At 44.4% G+C, this 18,527-nt stretch overlaps 2 protein-coding genes and 1 long non-coding RNA gene across 5 annotated transcripts; 2 read left to right on the top strand and 1 right to left on the bottom strand.

Moving 5' to 3' along the window:
- Positions 1-1,365: 1,365 nt before the first annotated feature.
- Positions 1,366-6,011, top strand: tecra (trans-2,3-enoyl-CoA reductase a). The gene is made up of 11 exons (XM_004071382.5): positions 1,366-2,032; positions 2,548-2,599; positions 2,718-2,762; positions 2,842-2,945; positions 3,752-3,867; positions 3,979-4,084; positions 4,200-4,272; positions 4,352-4,395; positions 4,486-4,543; positions 4,628-4,716; positions 5,206-6,011. The coding sequence occupies exons 1-11, from the start codon at positions 1,865-1,867 to the stop codon at positions 5,377-5,379; spliced, it is 1,029 nt and encodes a 342-aa protein (XP_004071430.1). The 5' UTR covers positions 1,366-1,864; the 3' UTR covers positions 5,380-6,011.
- samd1a (sterile alpha motif domain containing 1a) lies at positions 6,008-18,259 on the bottom strand. Of its 3 annotated transcripts, none has more exons than XM_004071630.5 (7): positions 17,718-18,259; positions 11,954-12,302; positions 11,392-11,525; positions 11,222-11,282; positions 10,166-10,238; positions 9,666-9,780; positions 6,008-7,185 (listed from the first exon to the last, which is right to left on the bottom strand). In XM_004071630.5, the coding sequence occupies exons 1-7, from the start codon at positions 18,078-18,080 to the stop codon at positions 7,039-7,041; spliced, it is 1,242 nt and encodes a 413-aa protein (XP_004071678.1). In that variant the 5' UTR covers positions 18,081-18,259; the 3' UTR covers positions 6,008-7,038. The 3 variants fall into 3 exon arrangements, with proteins under 3 accessions (XP_004071678.1, XP_011476410.1, XP_078807762.1); XM_011478108.4 differs by having other exon boundaries at positions 11,392-11,522; positions 17,718-18,222; XM_078951636.1 differs by lacking the exon at positions 17,718-18,259 and adding an exon at positions 17,441-17,675.
- LOC144994303 (uncharacterized) lies at positions 7,060-9,140 on the top strand. Its single transcript, XR_013657771.1, has 2 exons — positions 7,060-7,203; positions 7,297-9,140. It is a non-coding gene; the product is annotated as an uncharacterized LOC144994303 (long non-coding RNA).
- Positions 18,260-18,527: the final 268 nt, after the last annotated feature.

Here is an 18,527-nt window from a genome sequence, read left to right as displayed (position 1 = left end):
TTTAGCAAGGGGGACTCGTTTGGTACTGCACGATTTGAGTCCCTGGCAGTGTAGTGTGTTACTGATGGTAGCCTTTGTTACTTTGGTCCTGGCTCTTGTGATCATTTTGACCCAATTGGGTGAGATCTTGCGGGGAGCCCCAGATGGAGGGAGATCATCAGTGGTCTTGTATGTCTTCCATTTAATTGCTCCCACAGTTGATTTCTTCACACCAAGCTGCTTACGTATTGCAGACTCAGTCTTCTTAGCCTGGTGCAGGTCAACAATTTGGTTTCTGGTGTCCTTAGACAGCTCTTTGGTCTTGGCCATTGTGGAGTTTGGAGTGTGACTGTTTGAGGTTAGGTTGTGGACAGGTGTCGATTATATAGATAACTAGTTCAAACAGGTGCCATTAATACAGGTAACGAGTGTACAGGTCTGTGAAAGCCAGAAATCTTGCTTGTTTGTTGGTGACCAAATACTTATTTTCCACTATGACTTGCAAATAAATTCTTAAAAAATCAGACAATGTGATTTTCTGTATTTTTTTCGCACTTTGTCTCTCATTCTCTCTCACATCTATGATGAAAATTAAAGGCATTTATCATCTTTTTGGGTGGGAAAACTTACACAATTAGTGGCTGACTAAATACCTTTTTGTCCCACTGTTTACCTGAATAAAACTTCATTTTTGTTGTGTATTTTATATTTCCTTTTTTTTTAATCTTCTTTCTAAAATTATTTTAAATTATTCTCAGCGAAGCAATAATCTGCTGCTATGATGTGGTGAAGATTATAAAAGGGGTTATATAGACATTATTATGGTATTTAAAGTACAGGTTATTTTCTATGTATTTTTTGATGTTTTATTATATATTTATTATATAGTAATACATTTAAATTATTTAATGTGACGATAAAGCTTCAGGAAATAAAAATGAAGTTAAATCATTCAGTAGAAGCATGGAGAACGATTTGGATTTAATTTTACCTAAAAAAAAAAAACAAAAGGTCAAATTTAACTTGTTTGTTTTACAGCCTGCTTGTACTCCTTGTTATAAATAGATCCCAGGATATAGATATACAGTTGGTTCTGCACGATGACCCAGTGCGATGACAGGTATCTCTGATCTTCTCCCAGTCAGATTTAGCCTCTAGCTCCTTCTGCCACAAACTTTCTACCTTATAGTAATTTAAAATGTCCAAATCACAAATAACTCTGAATAAAGCAGACCCAGCAGTTTTTTTTATCTTCAACTCCGATTGAGAGAAGAACACCAGCTTGACCACAAGGTCTGGGGGAGGAGTTGGAGTGTAGCTATGAATGCCTCCAAATGGACACTAAGTAGGCAGGATTTATGTTTGTTAAATCTAATAAAGAGTGTTTGGGCATTTGTTGGTGGTTAGAGTTGCATTCGTCTTCTCAAGGTTACCAAGCCAGAGCCGAGCAAATCAGGCGATTTAAATTTAGCCTTGCAAATGGTGCACTATGGATTATGTCTTGGAGCTCTCCAGTTTCGTCTTCAGTGCGTTTTGTTGCATGGGTGGGGGGATTGTGGACCTCCTAGAGGGTGTTTGTCAGGCGAGGAGCTGGTTCTCACTCCGCTTCATGAACTCAGACCGGCTCTCCTTTGACTCTCCTCTTTCCTTTTTCTTCACCTCTGCAATCTTATGAGTTTTTCTTCTGTCTGGGAAAGAAGGCGATCCCATTTCTTATTCAGTCGGAGCGATATCAAGGGGGGCCTAAAGACACAGCACATGACATCCGAGCTGGACTGAGAGAGAACAGGGAGCTACTGCACATACCAGCCAAAGGCAAGCAGCCGAGCTGCACTATCAAAGACTGTTTCGCCAGGTCTGCTGAGGTTTGGGATCAAGCTGTATCATGGATATACTGGCCTTAGAGGCAAAGAATGCAAATGTAGCCGATGCCGAGAAGAAGCCTACACCAAAGCCAAAAGCAAAACAGCCCAAAAAGGCTAAGAGGATTGTTTATTTCGAGGTGGAAATTTTGGACCTGAAGACTAAAGAGAAACTGCTGCTGCTGGACAAGGTGGGTGTCAGAGTAAAAGAGAAAGTTGGAATAACGCTGGTATTTAATGTTTTAGGAGACTAATATCCTAATCACTCTTTATTTAGGTTTACAGTATTTATATCGAGGTAGAGAACAACTTTATTTTAGCTCCACCTCAACTATAAACCACGCATTGCATGTAAGACTTTAGAGGTTCCCTGTCTAAGTGCAGCCATTATCAGTTCTACAACTGTTCGGTTAGGTTTGAAGTTGGGAGGTGAGAATTATCTTCTGATCTGACTGGAATTTTCTGATGCAGCAAAAGCCACATGCTGATGCCACCTGCAGCCATCACAGAGACAAGCAGGCTTGATTAGCAGCTCATAAAATGTTCAGTGTTGTGCTCCAAACATTCAGGCTCAGGTTACAACTGGAAATGTGGTCAATTGCAAGACCTCCATAATCCAAGACAAGAGTGTCAGAGGTGATACTTCCTGCTAATTCACAGAATCAGCTTTTCTTGATTGCATTTGCTCTTTGCAATTTGATTATAGGTGGAGCCAACTGCAACTGTGTTGGATATTAAAGCTTTGTTTCACAAATCATGTGAGTTTATCATCTGTTTAGTCTACAACTGAACAATACTGTTTTATTTTGAAAAATTCTAAGTAAATGTCTAAGTAAATTTAGTCAAAAGTGAGACTCCTGGATGTTTCATTGACAGATCCAAAGTGGTATCCCGCCAGGCAGTCTCTACGTTTGGATCCAAGTATGTTTGCATGATTCTTCTCATTTGCAAATCTCAATGTGATGCTGGTGTTGTAACGCCATGCTGTGTTGTTCCTCAGAGACCAAGAGTCTCAGGGATGAGGAAGTCCTCCAAACACTTCCTGTGGGAACCACTGCCAGCTTTTATTTCAGTGACCTCGGACCCCAGCTCACATGGGGAACGGTGAGCCAGCCCACGCTGTGTTTACACACGGTGGCACCGAATGTGAAGTCAGAAATGATTCCATTACTCTTTGCTCTTTCAATTGTCCTAACTTTATTGCCTCTCAACGGTCTGCTTTTTGCACACTTTGCATGTTTTTCATCAATTGCACTTAATTTTTTGCACATCGCCAGCATCTCTGACATTTCTGTGCTTTAAATATAAACACTCAACAACTCTTGCATATAAATATCTGCCTGCAGTGACACAGGAGTGACTCGCAGTGGTTCACTTTTCCGCTCCTCCTCTACCGCCTGTCCTCTGGGCCGGGACATATAATCTCATGGCCCCATTTCCCCCACAGGTGTTTATCCCTCTGACCTCTCACTTGTGCGTCTTTATTCACCCTTACATACTTGATCTCTTCATTCCCTGTCGTTTCTAACCCCAATACAAGCCCCAGCACTCTCCCGGGGATTCGGGGCAATACTGGTGTGGGTGGAGACGCATGAGGCGGTGAACTGCTGATTCAGGAATCTGTGTCACCACCAGCTGAGCTGCTTCTTTGGATCCTATCATTTGTAAAAAGGTCTTACAAGCTGGCTGGTGTTGAACAGTATTACTGTCACTTTGAATGCCACAGTGGCACAGGGGCTGACCAGGATTGGTAAAATGAGCTGCTAGAGGAGCCACTGGTGTCAGTTACCAGTGTCATCTTCATGTTCTGTTGTTTGATAAAAAAAAAAAAACAACCTTTTGACACAAAATGAGTCTGATAGTTTCGCTTTATGAAAAAAGAAAGGACTGTTTTTTGTGTTTTTCTTCAGGTTTTCCTCGCCGAAAGTGTTGGTCCACTAGTCCTCTACTTAATGTTTTACTTCCGCCTTCCCTTCATATACTCTCCAAAATACGACTTCACCAGCAGCAAGCACTGGGTGGTGCAGTGAGTGTGGTTTGATTTCTTGGATCTGCAAACATGCAAATGCTCAGCTGACTATATCAGAGAGATGTATATTACACCTTATCATTCTGGTTATTGTTTCTTCCTCTGCAGCTTGGCCTGCATGTGTCACTCCTTCCACTACATCAAAAGGATTCTGGAAACTCTGTTTGTCCACCGTATATCCCACGGGACCATGCCCCTCAGAAACATTTTTAAGGTCCACATTTGCAGTTTTGAACTGATTTGGCTTCCAACCTCTTAAAGCTGAGCCACATCTCCACAGGGCCTCATCCAGGCACTTTGACTTATTATGGTCCCACTTTCTGTTCCAGAACTGCGGCTATTACTGGTGCTCTGCAGCTTGGATGGCGTATTACATCAACCATCCGCTTTACACCACTCCCTGTAAGTGCTGACCCCCACTGTACTCGCTTTAGCTCATCACTGGAAGTTGATATCTTAAGTCTTTCCTTTACGACAACAGTATACGGACAGCAGCAGGTGAACGCAGGTCTTTACATTTTCTTGGTAAGTTCAGTAAGATCACAATTTCTGATATAAAACCAACACCTTGCTGGAGTGGGGATGGTTCATTTTTGGACACTTTTATTCCTGCAGTTTTGTCAAGTGGGGAATTTTTCTATCCATGTTGTGCTGCGTAACCTGAAACAACCAGGTATGTCTTTTGTGGACTAATTCTTGTCATTTAATTTAAGAAAATAAAGCTTTGCTTAATCTAAGGTTTTGTTGTTTTTTTTAGGTTCAAAGGTCAAAAAGATTCCTTATCCAACAAGAAATCCCTTCACCTGGATTTTTTGGCTGGTTTCATGTCCCAATTACACATATGAAGTAAGTAGCTCATTTTAAGGTTTTTATCGTTTAATTTGACCTTTTTTATTAAAGTAAGAAATCATTTGTTGTTTGTACGTAATTTACTATACAGTGTGTTTATTTGCTGAAACCAACTGTACCTTCCTGACTACCAGCAATGCAAATGTGTCCTCTGTAGAGGACATTCTAAACCTAAATATCTCACAAACCTGCAACCTCCTGAAATATCTAATTTTGGTATTTACAAAGGACATTTTGAGCTTTTCATTGAAACCAAATGTGAAGGGCTGGGACTTTTGGTGGATTTAAAAGAATTGTAACTGGACATTTTCTTTTTTATTTATTTTCATGTCAGGGGGGTATAATTCTGTGCACAGGACAAGGGTCACTGACATTGGAGTGCATTTCTCATGCAAAACCTTTACTTTTGCTGCCACCTACTGGCCAAAAGCAGGTAATGTCCTATAACGCGTGTGTGTGTCTGTGTGTTAAACCTTTTGCTCACAGCTAGGCTCCTGGATTGGCTTCACAGTGATGACCCAGTGTGTGCCTGTGGCTCTTTTCACCCTCGTGGCCTTCATCCAAATGACTGTGTGGGCTAAAGGGAAGCACCGCAGCTACTTGAAGGAGTTCAGAGATTATCCCACACTCCGCTCCTCCATACTGCCCTTCATCGTATAGGGAGGGGGGGTGGAGCAATCCCACACCCTGGAACCCAGCACTTACTGAGGTTGATAAGGGGCTTCTCTATCCCCTGCGGAAATGATTTCTGAGTATTGGAATGACTGTAGGACTGTCAAACGAGGGCGGTGAAATAAACAAAGTCTTACTTTATTGCTGAACGCAGTCTAGACAAAAAAATATGAATGTGAAATACGGAGTTTATATTTTGCTACTTTCTTTCTTGAATTGTCAGATGTTCAGAGCAGAGCTTCTTGTTTGATCATTTTCATAGCTTTGGCAGTCACTGAGATTACCAGCAGGAGTCTGCAGAGCCAAACTGGTTCCTGGCCAGGAGCAGACGATGCTCCAGGTCGCACATTTCATGCAATAGGATCCCCAGGTGACCTTATAACTGTGAAAATGTTGTTTTGTGAATGTAGGTTTCACACAGAGAGCAGTGCTGATTAAACCTGTGGATTAAGCCAGAAAAATGTGGCGGTAATTGAAAATCCTTCTGCGAGGAAAACATTGGGTGTAAAAGCAACAGTCTAATCAGATGTGAGGTTTTACCATCAGATAAAACTGGAGCTGTATACAAATGTTGTTGGTTTACAGATAATTCAGGATCAATAAATGATAAAACAAGTAAACAGAGACGCAAGTTTTATTTGCAGATCTGGAAGAAGTCTCTGAACTACAGATAAAAAGGTCAGGAAATACACTGAAGATGAAGACAACACAATGTGGAATGTTACAATTCAAGTGGATGGCTTGGATCAAAACTCAAAGTGAGACCAGACAGTTGTAAACAGAGGTAAAGATACAATATTGAATTCATAGATGTGTCTGCTTCATTAACGGATGCTGAGCAGCTATACAGAATTTACAAGGGTACACTTAGTTTGGACAATAAGGGGTTTTTCGTAAGTTAATTTGCTCGTGTATAAAAGCATATTTTACCAAGCTGCATATTTTCAGGTCACAAGTTTCTGGAATCATTTCCCAAAATGTGATGATGTTGGACCACAATCTTTGACTTAAGACAGCATCGGGGGTGCGTGTGTGTGTGTGTGTGTGTGTGAAGTCTTGGTGTTTCATCCGGGTTTTATCCACCAAAGACTGCATCCACAGCAGCAGCTACTGAAGGAATGACAGGTGAGGAATCAAACTCTTTACACATTTACAGCCTAACTTAGTTTGGAAACATTTGAATCCACTTCTAAAAAAAAAAAGAAAAAAGCTAAACACACAACTGATGTGCTTTGCATTTTTGCATGACTTAAAGTTTTAGAAAGTGAACACATGGAGAACATCCCAATGCGAGACAACTCAGCCCTGCAGCTCATCGCTTCATTAGGTGCATTGGATGGTTTAGATATTGCAGGAAAGCCACTGCTGCGCCATGCTTCACCTGCAGCAGCTTCTTCTCCAGCGAACAAAAGTCAACGTAACAACCATTTGAAAAAGCAAAGACCACAATGAGAGGTAGGATGACTGTCTTATAGTTTCTGGTCATTCTCACAGTGAAGGTGAATTCCACCGCAGCCTGCCCACCCACCCCCTCCCTCCACACCCGCTCCAACACATGAATGCATGTGGGTGGTGGAATCCCGACAGGAAAAGGGACTGCATCAGAGTTTGAGTCAGCGCAGCACTGTCTGCCGCCACCAATCATCTCTAGATGTTCTCACATTCCAGAAAGTGGGTCCTCTGCAACACCTTCACATGCCGCTCATAGATTTTGAGGGCGGGGCCGAGTCGGATGGACAAGCCGGTCAGCACGTCACTGCGCTGCATTAGGAGGAGGGACTTCCCATCGATTTCCTGTTAAGGAGACAAAGGGTACTTTAAGTAAAGTAACTTTACTCCAATCATCATTAGAACCATTTTCCCAGTGGTCTTTTAAATAGGAAAAAAAAACTGTGTTGTTTTCAGGGACATAGTTTCTGCGGGGCGGCAGGAGTTCAACAGAAGTTTGCCTCCGAGTTGTGGGCAGGACCACTGGTGTAGACCGACACCCCCCCCCCCCCCCCCCCCCGATAATGAGAGCTCTTTGTTTACACTCTCTTCAGCTAGCTTACAGCCTCTCACACCCCCAAAACAACACTAGCAGTGCAACAAAAATGGCGAACAATACTGGAGTTATCCAGATGTACAGTCTTAAGCCAGATGTCAGGTCAGACAAGGAAAACAAAGATGGATGTATCAGAATAAAAAGAAGGGCAGGGAGCTTGTGGCCTCGCCAGTATTTTCTATGTAACAAATATGATCTTTTTCAAACTGCATTTATTCATCTGATTCACGATTTGAAAAAGGAAAAACTCAGAAGTGGTATTTTAAACTTTTTTTTAAAATGTCCTCCATGACCAGAAAAATGCCACATAAACACGTTAATAACACCAAAAACACAATTTTCATTGGAGTCTGTTTTTAAGCTTATGCTGTGGATGTGTTTGGGATCAGTGACTTGCACGATTCACTCTAAAAAAGCTGTTTTTAAACAGATAATCTCCCATTTGATGCTTAAACACTTTGGCCTGCAGAGGTCTTCATGGTCAACTATGTGAATACAACATGTCCATTTACCACAACCTGTGGGGTAAAAAACGATTTGACAGTCAAAGAATCTCCAAGCTTTCCCCTTTTAAACGGAGGAGAGGTCTGTAAGGTTCATCATAGAAACACTTCAACTAAAAGAGATAGAATATTAAAAAAGAATCCCCTTGTATGATTTAAAAAAGTTACATATATAATGGTGCAGAGAACAAGTAATTAGAACCTTGGGTTCTGGAGTTGCCTAACCAGTGTCCAGACTTGAAAATGTATGTTTTCAAACAACAACCTCAAAATATGGCAGCTCTCGAGAAGATCTACATGAAAGAATGGACCAGAAAATAGCAGCTACAAGGCAAACGTGCTGAAAACCTGCAGGAGAGTCAAAATTGAGAAAGTCTCTTGGAGAAGATATTTTCAAACAGATGATAAACCAAGTCCAGTTGACTGCAATGACCTGTCATTGTCAACCAGGATTACATAACAAAATATTGAGGAGATAGGATGTTTTTTTTTTTCGTGAACCATATACCATATATCAGTAATAATTATACATTGTGATTCTATTTTACATTCTGTCTCCATCCATCCATGTATTCATCTTCAGTTGAATCCTTTTGGGGCCACCGGGCTGCTGGTGCAGATCCAGCCACAGTTGAGTAAAGGCGGGGTACACCCTGAACAGGTGGCCAGTCTGTGGCAGGGCCACACACTCACCTGGGAGCAATTTAAAGTCACCAGTTAACCAATGAAGCATGTTTTTGGACTGTGGGAGGAAGCCGGAGTGCCTGGACATAACCCACACATGTACGAGGAGAACATGCTAACTCCAGCTAGAAAGGTCCCAGCTGGGATGCGGTCGAGGGCCTTCTCCCTGTGAGCCCAGAGCGCTAACCACTCCACCACCGAGCATCCCACATTCTCGAGAATTTGGAGGCCCCGTCTCTCAGAGTTGAAATGTATCTATGATCAACATTACAGACCTCTCCCGTCTTTTTAAGTGGGACAACTTGCAGAATCAGTGACTGACAAATTACATATTTTTCCCACTGTGTGTCAGTTCATCACAGCTTCATGGCTTAACAGTTGATATGATATTTTTGATTAGGCGTTTGTTTTCTGCATTAAGGTGAAACATCTCCTCTTTCTCTGTTAAACGAGTCCCAGAGATGTCTTCAGTGTGTTTCATTTCTAAAACCTTCCATAAAAGCGAAAACATTTTTCCAGTCTTTGTGTAATTATTCTTTGTTAAACTTGAAAGGGAAATAATCCAAGTTTTAGCCTGACCTGTGCTGCTGGGAAATTTGGCAGCCATCAGTGTAGACTGATGGACTTCAAATTGTTTCTAAATGGCATTTAAACTCTTGGCTAATCAATGAGCAACCGTTATTGCCTCTTTTCGGATGGCAGATGATGCCTCTTCTCGCTGACTTTGTGTTAACACACACTTCAGTGCCTTGGAGCTTTAAACGGCTAAAACATCTGCTTTTACTGAGGTGAAAAAACAAATACATAATACAGGATTATACTGGACTAGCAGCTCTTTTCTGTGAAAATTATGAAATTGTTTTGAAATTATTTTCTGACAAGACTTTACGATGTGATAAGAATTTAAAGTTTTTTGTTTTTTTATGTGAAATCTTATAAATAAGTGTATTTTCTTTCATCTAGAACTTTAAACTGGCTAAAAAAACCCTTAGTGAGGCATTATCTGTGGAGGTCTTGTCTCACAGCCTTGCGGAGGTGTTTACCTGCGTTCGAAAGGCCACAGCCTGCTCTGGAAATCCTGCGGCCGAGAAGTAACTGGCCACATCTGCCACAGTCCACTGCAACAAGTTCTGGCTCATCTTCTCCTTTTTCAATGAGCTGGAGGAAGATCAAATAAAACAGGGATCAGAAGCAGCAATCTCAGCTCGACGTCTGAGGTAAATGTGCCACGGAGTGGTATTTCCTAGTCCTCTCGTGCCCTGTGTGATTGTCTCATGAACAAAGATGAAAACCATCTGCCAAAGCACAGAGGCGTGGCCAAACACGTTCAGAGCCGAACGGACAAGCTGGCTGGGACTTAATTGTGTTTCAAAATCCAGCTTTCGTCAATTATTACAGTTCACAGTTTTCTCATCAAGTAACGCAGTTAATTCAAAACAAACTACAGCAGCATTTTCTGAAAATAAAGCTAACAGGTGTTTGCAGAAGACTGGAGACAGACTAAAATACATGTGGAGCTGGAGGTTTGTTCCAGGATACTTACATTTCCTCGCCTGTACCGTTTAGAAGAGCCTCTTCAGCTGGTTTGAGGGATATGTCTATCTTCTTAAATGTGCCTTTGGGGGAAACAAAGATGGTTGAGTCCAAAAAAGATGTTCTGGTCGTTCTGTTTCTTATTAATGTGACAGATTCTCAGGATTGAAATGTTATCTAGATTCTAAAATGAGTTTTCTTCAAAAGATGAATAGATGAGTTGTATTTAAATGTAAAATATCATGTTTTTTTGTGGTTTTCTGTATTAAGGAGGCAGATGTTTCAGAGTTTTATTCAAAAAGGTAGCTTATTTGTTAAATGACCACTCCTGCTAGAGCAAAGCAGCACTGTCAAATCCTGAATCAATTCCATAAAGATACTAAAGTTCCTGAAATTATTTATAGTTTGACTCAATTCAGTCAAATATCTATTTTTTTAAATTTCCATCAAAAATTGTATTTTGCCTCATGAAGGTGACAAGTTGTCACATAACTAGTGTTTTAAACTGACAAAAAGAATTATAGGACAAAAAATGAACAGAAAATTGGTTTTCCCTGAAATATAAAGTGAATTATTTTAAAAGAAAATAATTCCATGAATCTTTTAAGTAGTGATCAATCTAAATTGATTAATTGATTTTTTTTTTATCCAGCCCTAGTGTCCATAATTGTTGCTTATCGTTTGTACGTTGTAAGTTTTGAACTGCAGTAGTAGTACTACAAAAGTAGTAAAGTAATAAAGGCTTTAAACCGTTTTGGGAGGGGGCCTCCAGTTTGTAAAGTAAAAAACAGGATAGTATTAAAGAGTGGAACCACTTTAAAGTCCCACTCCCATCATCTTTAGGTCTATTGTAAAAGTATTACTAGTTGTTTTTTTAAATAAGATTATGTTGTTTTGGGCCAAAATCTAAAAACCTGTGTTGATTTCTTGGACATAATGGGTCTTAAAGATGTTTCACTGCTAACCCATGTAGAAGCTTCTCCAATTAGCAGCAAATTCTAGATCAACCCTTTAAATGAACAGGATCCTGCAATGGGGATCTGGATGAATCTTCAGACATACTTACAGTTCTCTGATGGTGGAGATATTGTTTGCGATCTTCCATCGGAGACAGTTCTAATCTCATCCTACCGGCCGCAAAAAAGAAGAATGAAACAAATCAAACATGGGAATGCATTACAGAAGGAAGAGAACAAAGGAACTGCAGGTACAAAAAGGGATTTGCAGGACGGTTACCGGTCTTGCTGCAGAGTCTGGTACCAGCTGGTCGGACGACAGGCTGCCGTCTAACTTCTCTCCGTCGATTTTCTTTGCGTTGTTTAAATCACAGGGGATGGTAGTTACGGTGTGGACGGTTGGCTTTATTTCTGCTGCAAATAGAGTCAAACATTTACCAGCAAATGACACATTATCATCCTTACTGGCTGCTCGCTCTACAGTCCTGCCCAATTATGGTTCTACATGGACAACATTAGTATAATAATATGAAAATGATGCTCCTACAAGCGAGCTGTTCATTAAACCAATATAACTAGTTTAAAGGAAGCAATTACCAAGAGCATTGCTAACATGGACAGGTTTGGTAAATGCATCATTTTCTCCTGCAGCTCTGTATCTAGGATACATTAACTCCACTTCCACTGTCAAGTCAAAACCAGCTATTAATCATGTAGTTGGTTGAAAGCCCCATGCTTCCTCATAGTCACTGCAAAGCTAAGTATAGACTTGCTCATGAAACAATATTAGAGATCCATAATACACAGTGTGCATGTAATCCTGTGTTTAGCAGTGTGAATACCTTTGTCTCTCTGCATTCCTGGGTGCTGGCGCTCCACTGGGCACGCTGCAGGATCATAAGCCCAGTCATTGTGAGGGAGGGCCCTGGGGCTGGAGGGGGGCAAGGAGTTGGGCTTCTGACTAGCTTTCTGGAGAGAGGCATAGTCCTGACCCGAACTGCATGCCGGGCCGGGGCCGGGGCGGGTGCCAGAGGGGGAGCAGGGGGCAGAGGCCGCCTGGACGGGCGCGCGGTGCATGGGGGGCTCCTCAGGAGTGCGGCTGGGGGAGGATTTGTCTTGGCCGTCCTGGCTCTCCTCAGCCCCCTCCTCATCTGGATTACTGTCTGTGTCCATAGCCATGGAAGTGTCAGCCTGTCGAACACAAGCGCATGACGTTTTGTTTGTTTATTTGTTTGTTTGTTGAGGGGCCAAACTGGAAAAACCCTTCAAGATGCTGTCATAAGTGAGCAGCATTAACCTCATGGTGAAAACACATGTCGCAATTTGAGCGCCGCGGTGGTGAATTGTTGCCTTTCCGCGTGTTTACGCAGCAGAAAGAAAGGGGGGGAAACTGGTGGAATAGACGCCACAAACGCGCCTCCGCGCAGTTTCACGCGAACGCAACGTCGCCTGGTTGAACGTAACTAGTTTCACCGAATGCACTGGTTCCTTTCAGCATGGGCGGAGGTTCAGTCGACGGCGCCCCTGGGTGAAAAATTACCTTGTGTGCGGCTGCGTGCTCAGGACCCAGCAGCCGAGCACAAGAAGAGCGCACCAAAGCCCGCCCCGCGCCCGACAAAAGCGCCGCTTCTGTGGAATTGACTGACGGGGAAAGCACAACTTTCCCTCTGACACGGTCACAAAACACAGCGCCATCTGATCCGACATGGCTTTATTTGTCATGTTTTGCCTCACGATAAATCTGCCGATCCACTCGCAGCGTGCCCGTTCTCAGCGGCCTTGTTGATCAGTTGATTTATTGACACTGAAAGGCACATGAGGGGGGCCGACGGGAGGTGTTTCTGCTTTCTTTCTCTCCCTCAAATTTCCTTCAAAGTGCGCATAGAGTTGCGACTCGCGGCGAAGAGCTCGCCATTGTGTCTGTGGCGCTTTAGCAGAGCGCTTCCCTGGGCCGAGCAGCGGCGCGGCAGAGCCGACAAAAGCCGTGCGGGAAGTCGACAAGAGGCGCAACGCGGCAACCCGCCCGGCCGCCGCGATGCTCCGTCTACTTTTGACTCTGTAACGGATCAGCGGTTCCCAGTGAAAGCGACCCCCCCAGATCATGAGGACCGCAAAATGACTATCATCGGACACGTCGATTTGTAAAACCAGTAAACCCGCAAGGTTATCCAAACAAAGTCTTTGTGTAAAGTAACCGAGTGCGTTCATTCGGTAGCGTCACACGCCTTGCGGAGCACAAATTCAATTTGATCTCAGCTTAACCCAAATCGGACAGGCGCATCCGCCATCTAGCGCCGAGCGAACAGTTTTGCGATCGCTTTTATCTTTAGTTCCCTGCCGCCGGTTTTCGTGTATTTCTTGCGTTGCGTGTGTTTTATGTCACTGCCGCAAACATTTAAGAGACATCGAACAGAGATGGACGTGCTGTGCCGGACGCAGAAACGCAACAACGCCACTGAACGCGTTGGACGTGACCGGCTTTGGCGGGGTGTCCGACAATGGAACCACAGGTTCGACTTTATGCACTGCGTCGACAATCCCCCATCGCCCCAAAGACTGACGGTTCGGACCCAAACTAACAGAACCAACCGGGACTATCGGCACTTTGAGGGCGATTGCGGTACAGTTGACAGTTGTTTGTGGGACAGACAAGGGCATATTTGGAAGTACATCTACACAGCGCGTTGAAATCCAGGCGTCGCTGAAAAATGTGCGTGTTCACGTGACTCGGCGACACCGCGCGTGCAGCTGAACTCGCTTTCCAGGGATAACACCACGAAAAACCAAAATGTCCCATCGTCCCCCCACCATTCTCCTACATCCGCGGTGTTCGAGACTTTTTCCCCCTCACCCACTCCCACGTTGATAAGTCAGCTGCGATAAAAAATAGGCATTTCCAGACACATCTTTGCAAAATAAAAGGCGGTGTTATTTTAAGTCATTATGGACGCCCTTATTTTGAAAGGCCATTCGCTCCACTTCCGGAATCTAGCCACAGGGGTTGCAAGCCAGTAACTTCTGTGCCGGTCCCAAGCCCGGATAAATAGAGAGGGTTGCGTCAGGAAGGGCATCCGGCGTAAAAATTGCCAAAATAACCATGCGAATCATCCACAACACTTTAGACATACCGGATCGGTCGAGGCCCGGGTTAACAACGACCGCCACCGATGCTGTTAACCTACAGGGTGTCGGTGGAAATTTGACTACTGTTGGTCGAAGAAAGAGGGGAGGCAGAAGGGTCCGTTGCCAGAGAGAGAAGGGAAAAGGCAGGAACATAGGTTTGAGAATAGGGACTCTTAACGTTGGCACAATGACAGGGAAAGGCAGAGAGCTGGCAGACATGATGGAGAGAAGGAAGGTAGATGTACTGTGTGTGCAGGAGACAAGGTGGAAGGGCAGCAAGGCACGTAGTATTGGAGGAGGATACAAACTTTTCTATCATGGTGTTGATAGGAAGAGAAACGGGGTAGGAGTGATTCTGAAGGGGGAGTTTGTAAACAGTGTTCTAGAGGTGAAAAGAGTCTCAGACAGGATGATGAGCCTAAAGTTAGAAATTGAAGGGGTGATGGTGAATGTAGTCAGTGGGTATGCGCCACAGGTTGGCTGTGAGTTAGAAGTGAAGGAGAGATTCTGGAGTGAGTTGGATGAGGTCATAGAGAGTTTTCCCAGAGGAGAGAGAGTTGTTATTGGAGCAGACTTTAATGGGCATGTTGGTGAGGGCAACAGAGGTGATGAGGAGGTGATGGGCAGGTTTGGTGTGAAGGAAAGGAATCTGGAGGGACAGATGGTGGTGGACTTTGCGAAGAGGATGGAAATGGCTGTAGTCAACACTTACTTCCAGAAGAGAGAGGAACATAGAGTGACATACAGAAGTGGAGGTAGGAGTACTCAGGTGGACTACATCCTATGTAGACGAGGTCATTTGAGAGAGGTTAATGACTGCAAAGTGGTGGTAGGAGAGAGTGTAGCCAGACAGCACCGCATGGTGGTGTGTAAGATGACTCTGGAGGTCAGGAAGAAGAAGATAGGGAAAACAGAAAAGTAGACCAAGTGGTGGAAGCTACAGAATGAAGAAACTTGTGAGGAATTTAGGCAGAAGTTGAGGCAGGTCCTGGGTGGTCAGGATGAACTTCCAGATGACTGGGAAACTACAGCAGAGATTATCAGGGAAACAGGTAGGAAGGTGCTAGGTGTGTCATCTGGAAAGAGGAAAGACGGTAAAGAGACTTGGTGGTGGAATGAGGAAGTACAGGAATGCGTCCAGAGGAAGAGGTTGGCTAAAAGGAAGTGGGATGTAGAAAGGACTGAGGAAGGTAGACAGGAGTACAAGGAAGCGCAGCGTAGAGTGAAGAGAGAGGTGGCAAAGGCCAAACAGAAAGCTTACGATGAGCTATATGACAGGTTAGACACAAAGGAAGGAGAAAAGGACTTGTACAGGCTAGCCAGACAGAGAGACAGAGATGGGAAGGACGTGCAACAGATAAGGGTGATTAAGGACAGAGATGGAAAGGTGCTAACAACCCAAGAGAGTGTACAGAAAAGATGGAAGGAGTATTTTGAGGAGCTGATGAACGAGGAAAATGACAGGGAAAGAAGGGAGGAAGATGTGGTTGTTGTGGAGCAGGAAGTAGCAGAGATTGGAAAGGATGAGGTTAGGAAGGCTCTGAAAAGGATGAAGAGCGGAAAGGCCGTTGGTCCTGATGACGTACCTGTGGAGGTATGGAAGTGCCTAGGAGAGACAGCAGTGGAATTTCTAACGAGGTTGTTCAATAGGATTTTAGAGAGTGAGAAGATGCCTGAGGAATGGAGGAGAAGCGTTCTGGTTCCGATCTTTAAAAACAAGGGTGACATGCAGAACTGCAGCAACTATAGAGGAATAAAGTTGATGAGCCACACAATGAAGCTGTGGGAAAGAGTAGTGGAAGCCAGGCTTAGGAAGAAGGTGGAGATTTGTGAGCAGCAGTATGGTTTCATGCCCCGTAAGAGCACCACTGATGCCATTTTTGCTTTGAGAATGTTGATGGAAAAGTACAGAGAAGGTCAGAAGGAGCTGCATTGTGTGTTCGTAGATTTAGAGAAGGCGTATGACAGGGTGCCAAGGGAGGAGCTGTGGTACTGTATGAGGTCGTCTGGAGTGGCAGAGAAGTATGTCAGAGTAGTTCAGGACATGTATGAGAGAAGTATGACGGTGGTGAGATGTGCTGTAGGTCAGACAGAGGAGTTCAAGGTGGAGGTGGGACTACACCAAGGATCAGCTTTGAGTCCTTTTTTGTTTGCTATGCTGATGGACAGGCTGACAGACGAGGTAAGACAGGAATCTCCCTGGACAATGATGTTTGCGGATGACATTGTAATTTGCAGTGAGAGTAGAGAGCAGGTGGAGGAACAGCTAGAGAGGTGGAGGTTTGCTCTGGAAAGAAGAGGTATGAAGGTCAGTCGTAGTAAGACAGAATACATGTGTCTGAACGAGAGGGATCAAGGTAGAAGCGTTAGGTTACAGGGGGCTGAGGTGAAGAAGGTGCAGGAGTTTAAGTACTTGGGGTCAACAGTTCAGTGTGATGGGGAGTGTGGAAAAGAGGTGAAGAGGCGAGTGCAGGCAGGTTGGAGCGGTTGGAGGAAAGTGTCAGGAGTGTTGTGTGACAGAAGAGTGCCAGCAAGACTCAAAGGAAAGGTGTACAAGACAGTGGTGAGACCAGCTCTGCTCTATGGGTTAGAGACGGTAGCAGTGAGACAGAGACAAGAGGCTGAGATGGAGGTAGCAGAGATGAAGATGTTGAGGTTCTCCTTAGGAGTGACCAGGTTAGACAGGATAAGGAACGAGTACATCAGAGGGACGGCTCATGTTGCCTGTGTTAGCGACAAAGTCAGAGAAGCCAGACTGAGATGGTTTGGACATGTTCAGAGGAGGGATAGTGGATATATTGGTAGAAGGATGTTGGAGATGGAGCTGCCTGGCCGGAGGGCAAGAGGACGGCCAAAGAGGAGATATATGGATGTCTTAACAGAGGACATGAAGTTGGCTAACGTTAGGGTAGAAGATGTTCATGATAGAGTGAGGTGGAAAAGGATGATTCGCTGTGGCGACCCCTGATGGGAAAAGCCGAAAGAGAAAGAAGATTCGCTCCACTTCCGGGCTAACTCTTTTCGTCTCCGCTTTGCTAAACGCCGAGTTTGGGGATTGAAAAGCGCTTTCTGCCGCTAATATGGATACTGTGCTTGTTGCGGCCGGGCAGAACAAAGCAACTTTGCCTCTTTAGTGCTGGAAATGTTTTTGTCCCGTGCTTTGCGACAAACGAGTGAAATGAGGCACAGTTGTACCGCACGCGCACCTTCCTTTCTTCTCGTCGGCAGCGCTCGAGCGAGGTCCAACCGCCGCTCCCCGTCTGCGGCAGTTTTGGGTGCACTTGCAAATCACTCGCCTCACCACTCCCCGAGTCCAAACAAGATGAAAACATTTCACCTTCTCTCGCCTTTTTTTCTTTCTTTCTTTCTTTCTTTTTTGCCAAATGCGCACGTTTTCCTGCACCTGTGAATGTGCTGCGCTGTGACATGACAATAACACGAAAGCACGTCAAACGTGACCCCCGCGCAGAAATCTCCACACACCTCCAAATCCTCGTCGTCCTGGTCCACAGCACCGAAAGCGCTGTCCCCGTTGCTCAAGTCCGAATGACTGGCTTCTTCCACCGCGCTCCTCCTCGCAGCCGTTGTTAACGAAGCATCGTCCTTTTTTCTGCTCCTCCGCTGGACCTTGGCGGCGTTTCGATAGGAAATAGAGCCTTTGTAGTTAACTTTCAGCACGGTTTGTTCCTGAATTAGTTTTTCTAGTTCTGCACAGGTTCGGTCAGGCTCAGACCCGTGTCGCCTCCGGACCATTCGGCAAATCCTTTCCAAGTCCGGCCGGGCTTTTCGAGACCGCAGCGAGTCGATAGTGTCCAGAATCCACTCGCGGTACTTGGGTTCCGACATTTTTTCCCCCTCCTGCGTTCGCTGCTCGCCTCGTTCTCGTGCTTCGGTGCGTCAGGCTTGAACGTTACACACGGAGGCTTTCGCGAGCCGCGGTCCGAGCTCCAGAGAAGCGGAAACCTCGCTGTACGCCTCCTGCGTTTGCGTGTGCGCTTAAGGTGGACCGACGGGGTTTCTGCGAAAAGTTTCGTTCGCGGGAGATTTGTTAAGGTGGAATTTGCAGTCCTGGACTGGAACGAAAGCGCCACTCGGTTCCATGTGCGCCATAAACGGAGAAAAAATATATAAAATAAATAAGAGGTGTTAATATTTAGCCATTTTATTTAGCTTTTTATTCAGTTATTAAATGAACAATTTAGTAACTCATTTAACCATGTAATAAAGCACACTAAATGGGGAAAAAAATATTCTAACATCATCAGATTTAAGACAAAACTGAATAATAGGCCA

This window comes from Oryzias latipes, chromosome 8 (assembly GCF_053564925.1).
Source record: "Oryzias latipes strain Hd-rR chromosome 8, Olatipes_Hd-rR_3.1".
NCBI lineage: Eukaryota > Metazoa > Chordata > Actinopteri > Beloniformes > Adrianichthyidae > Oryzias > Oryzias latipes.
Note: the sequence above shows the minus strand (reverse complement) of the source record. Positions and strands in the feature narration are given on the sequence as shown.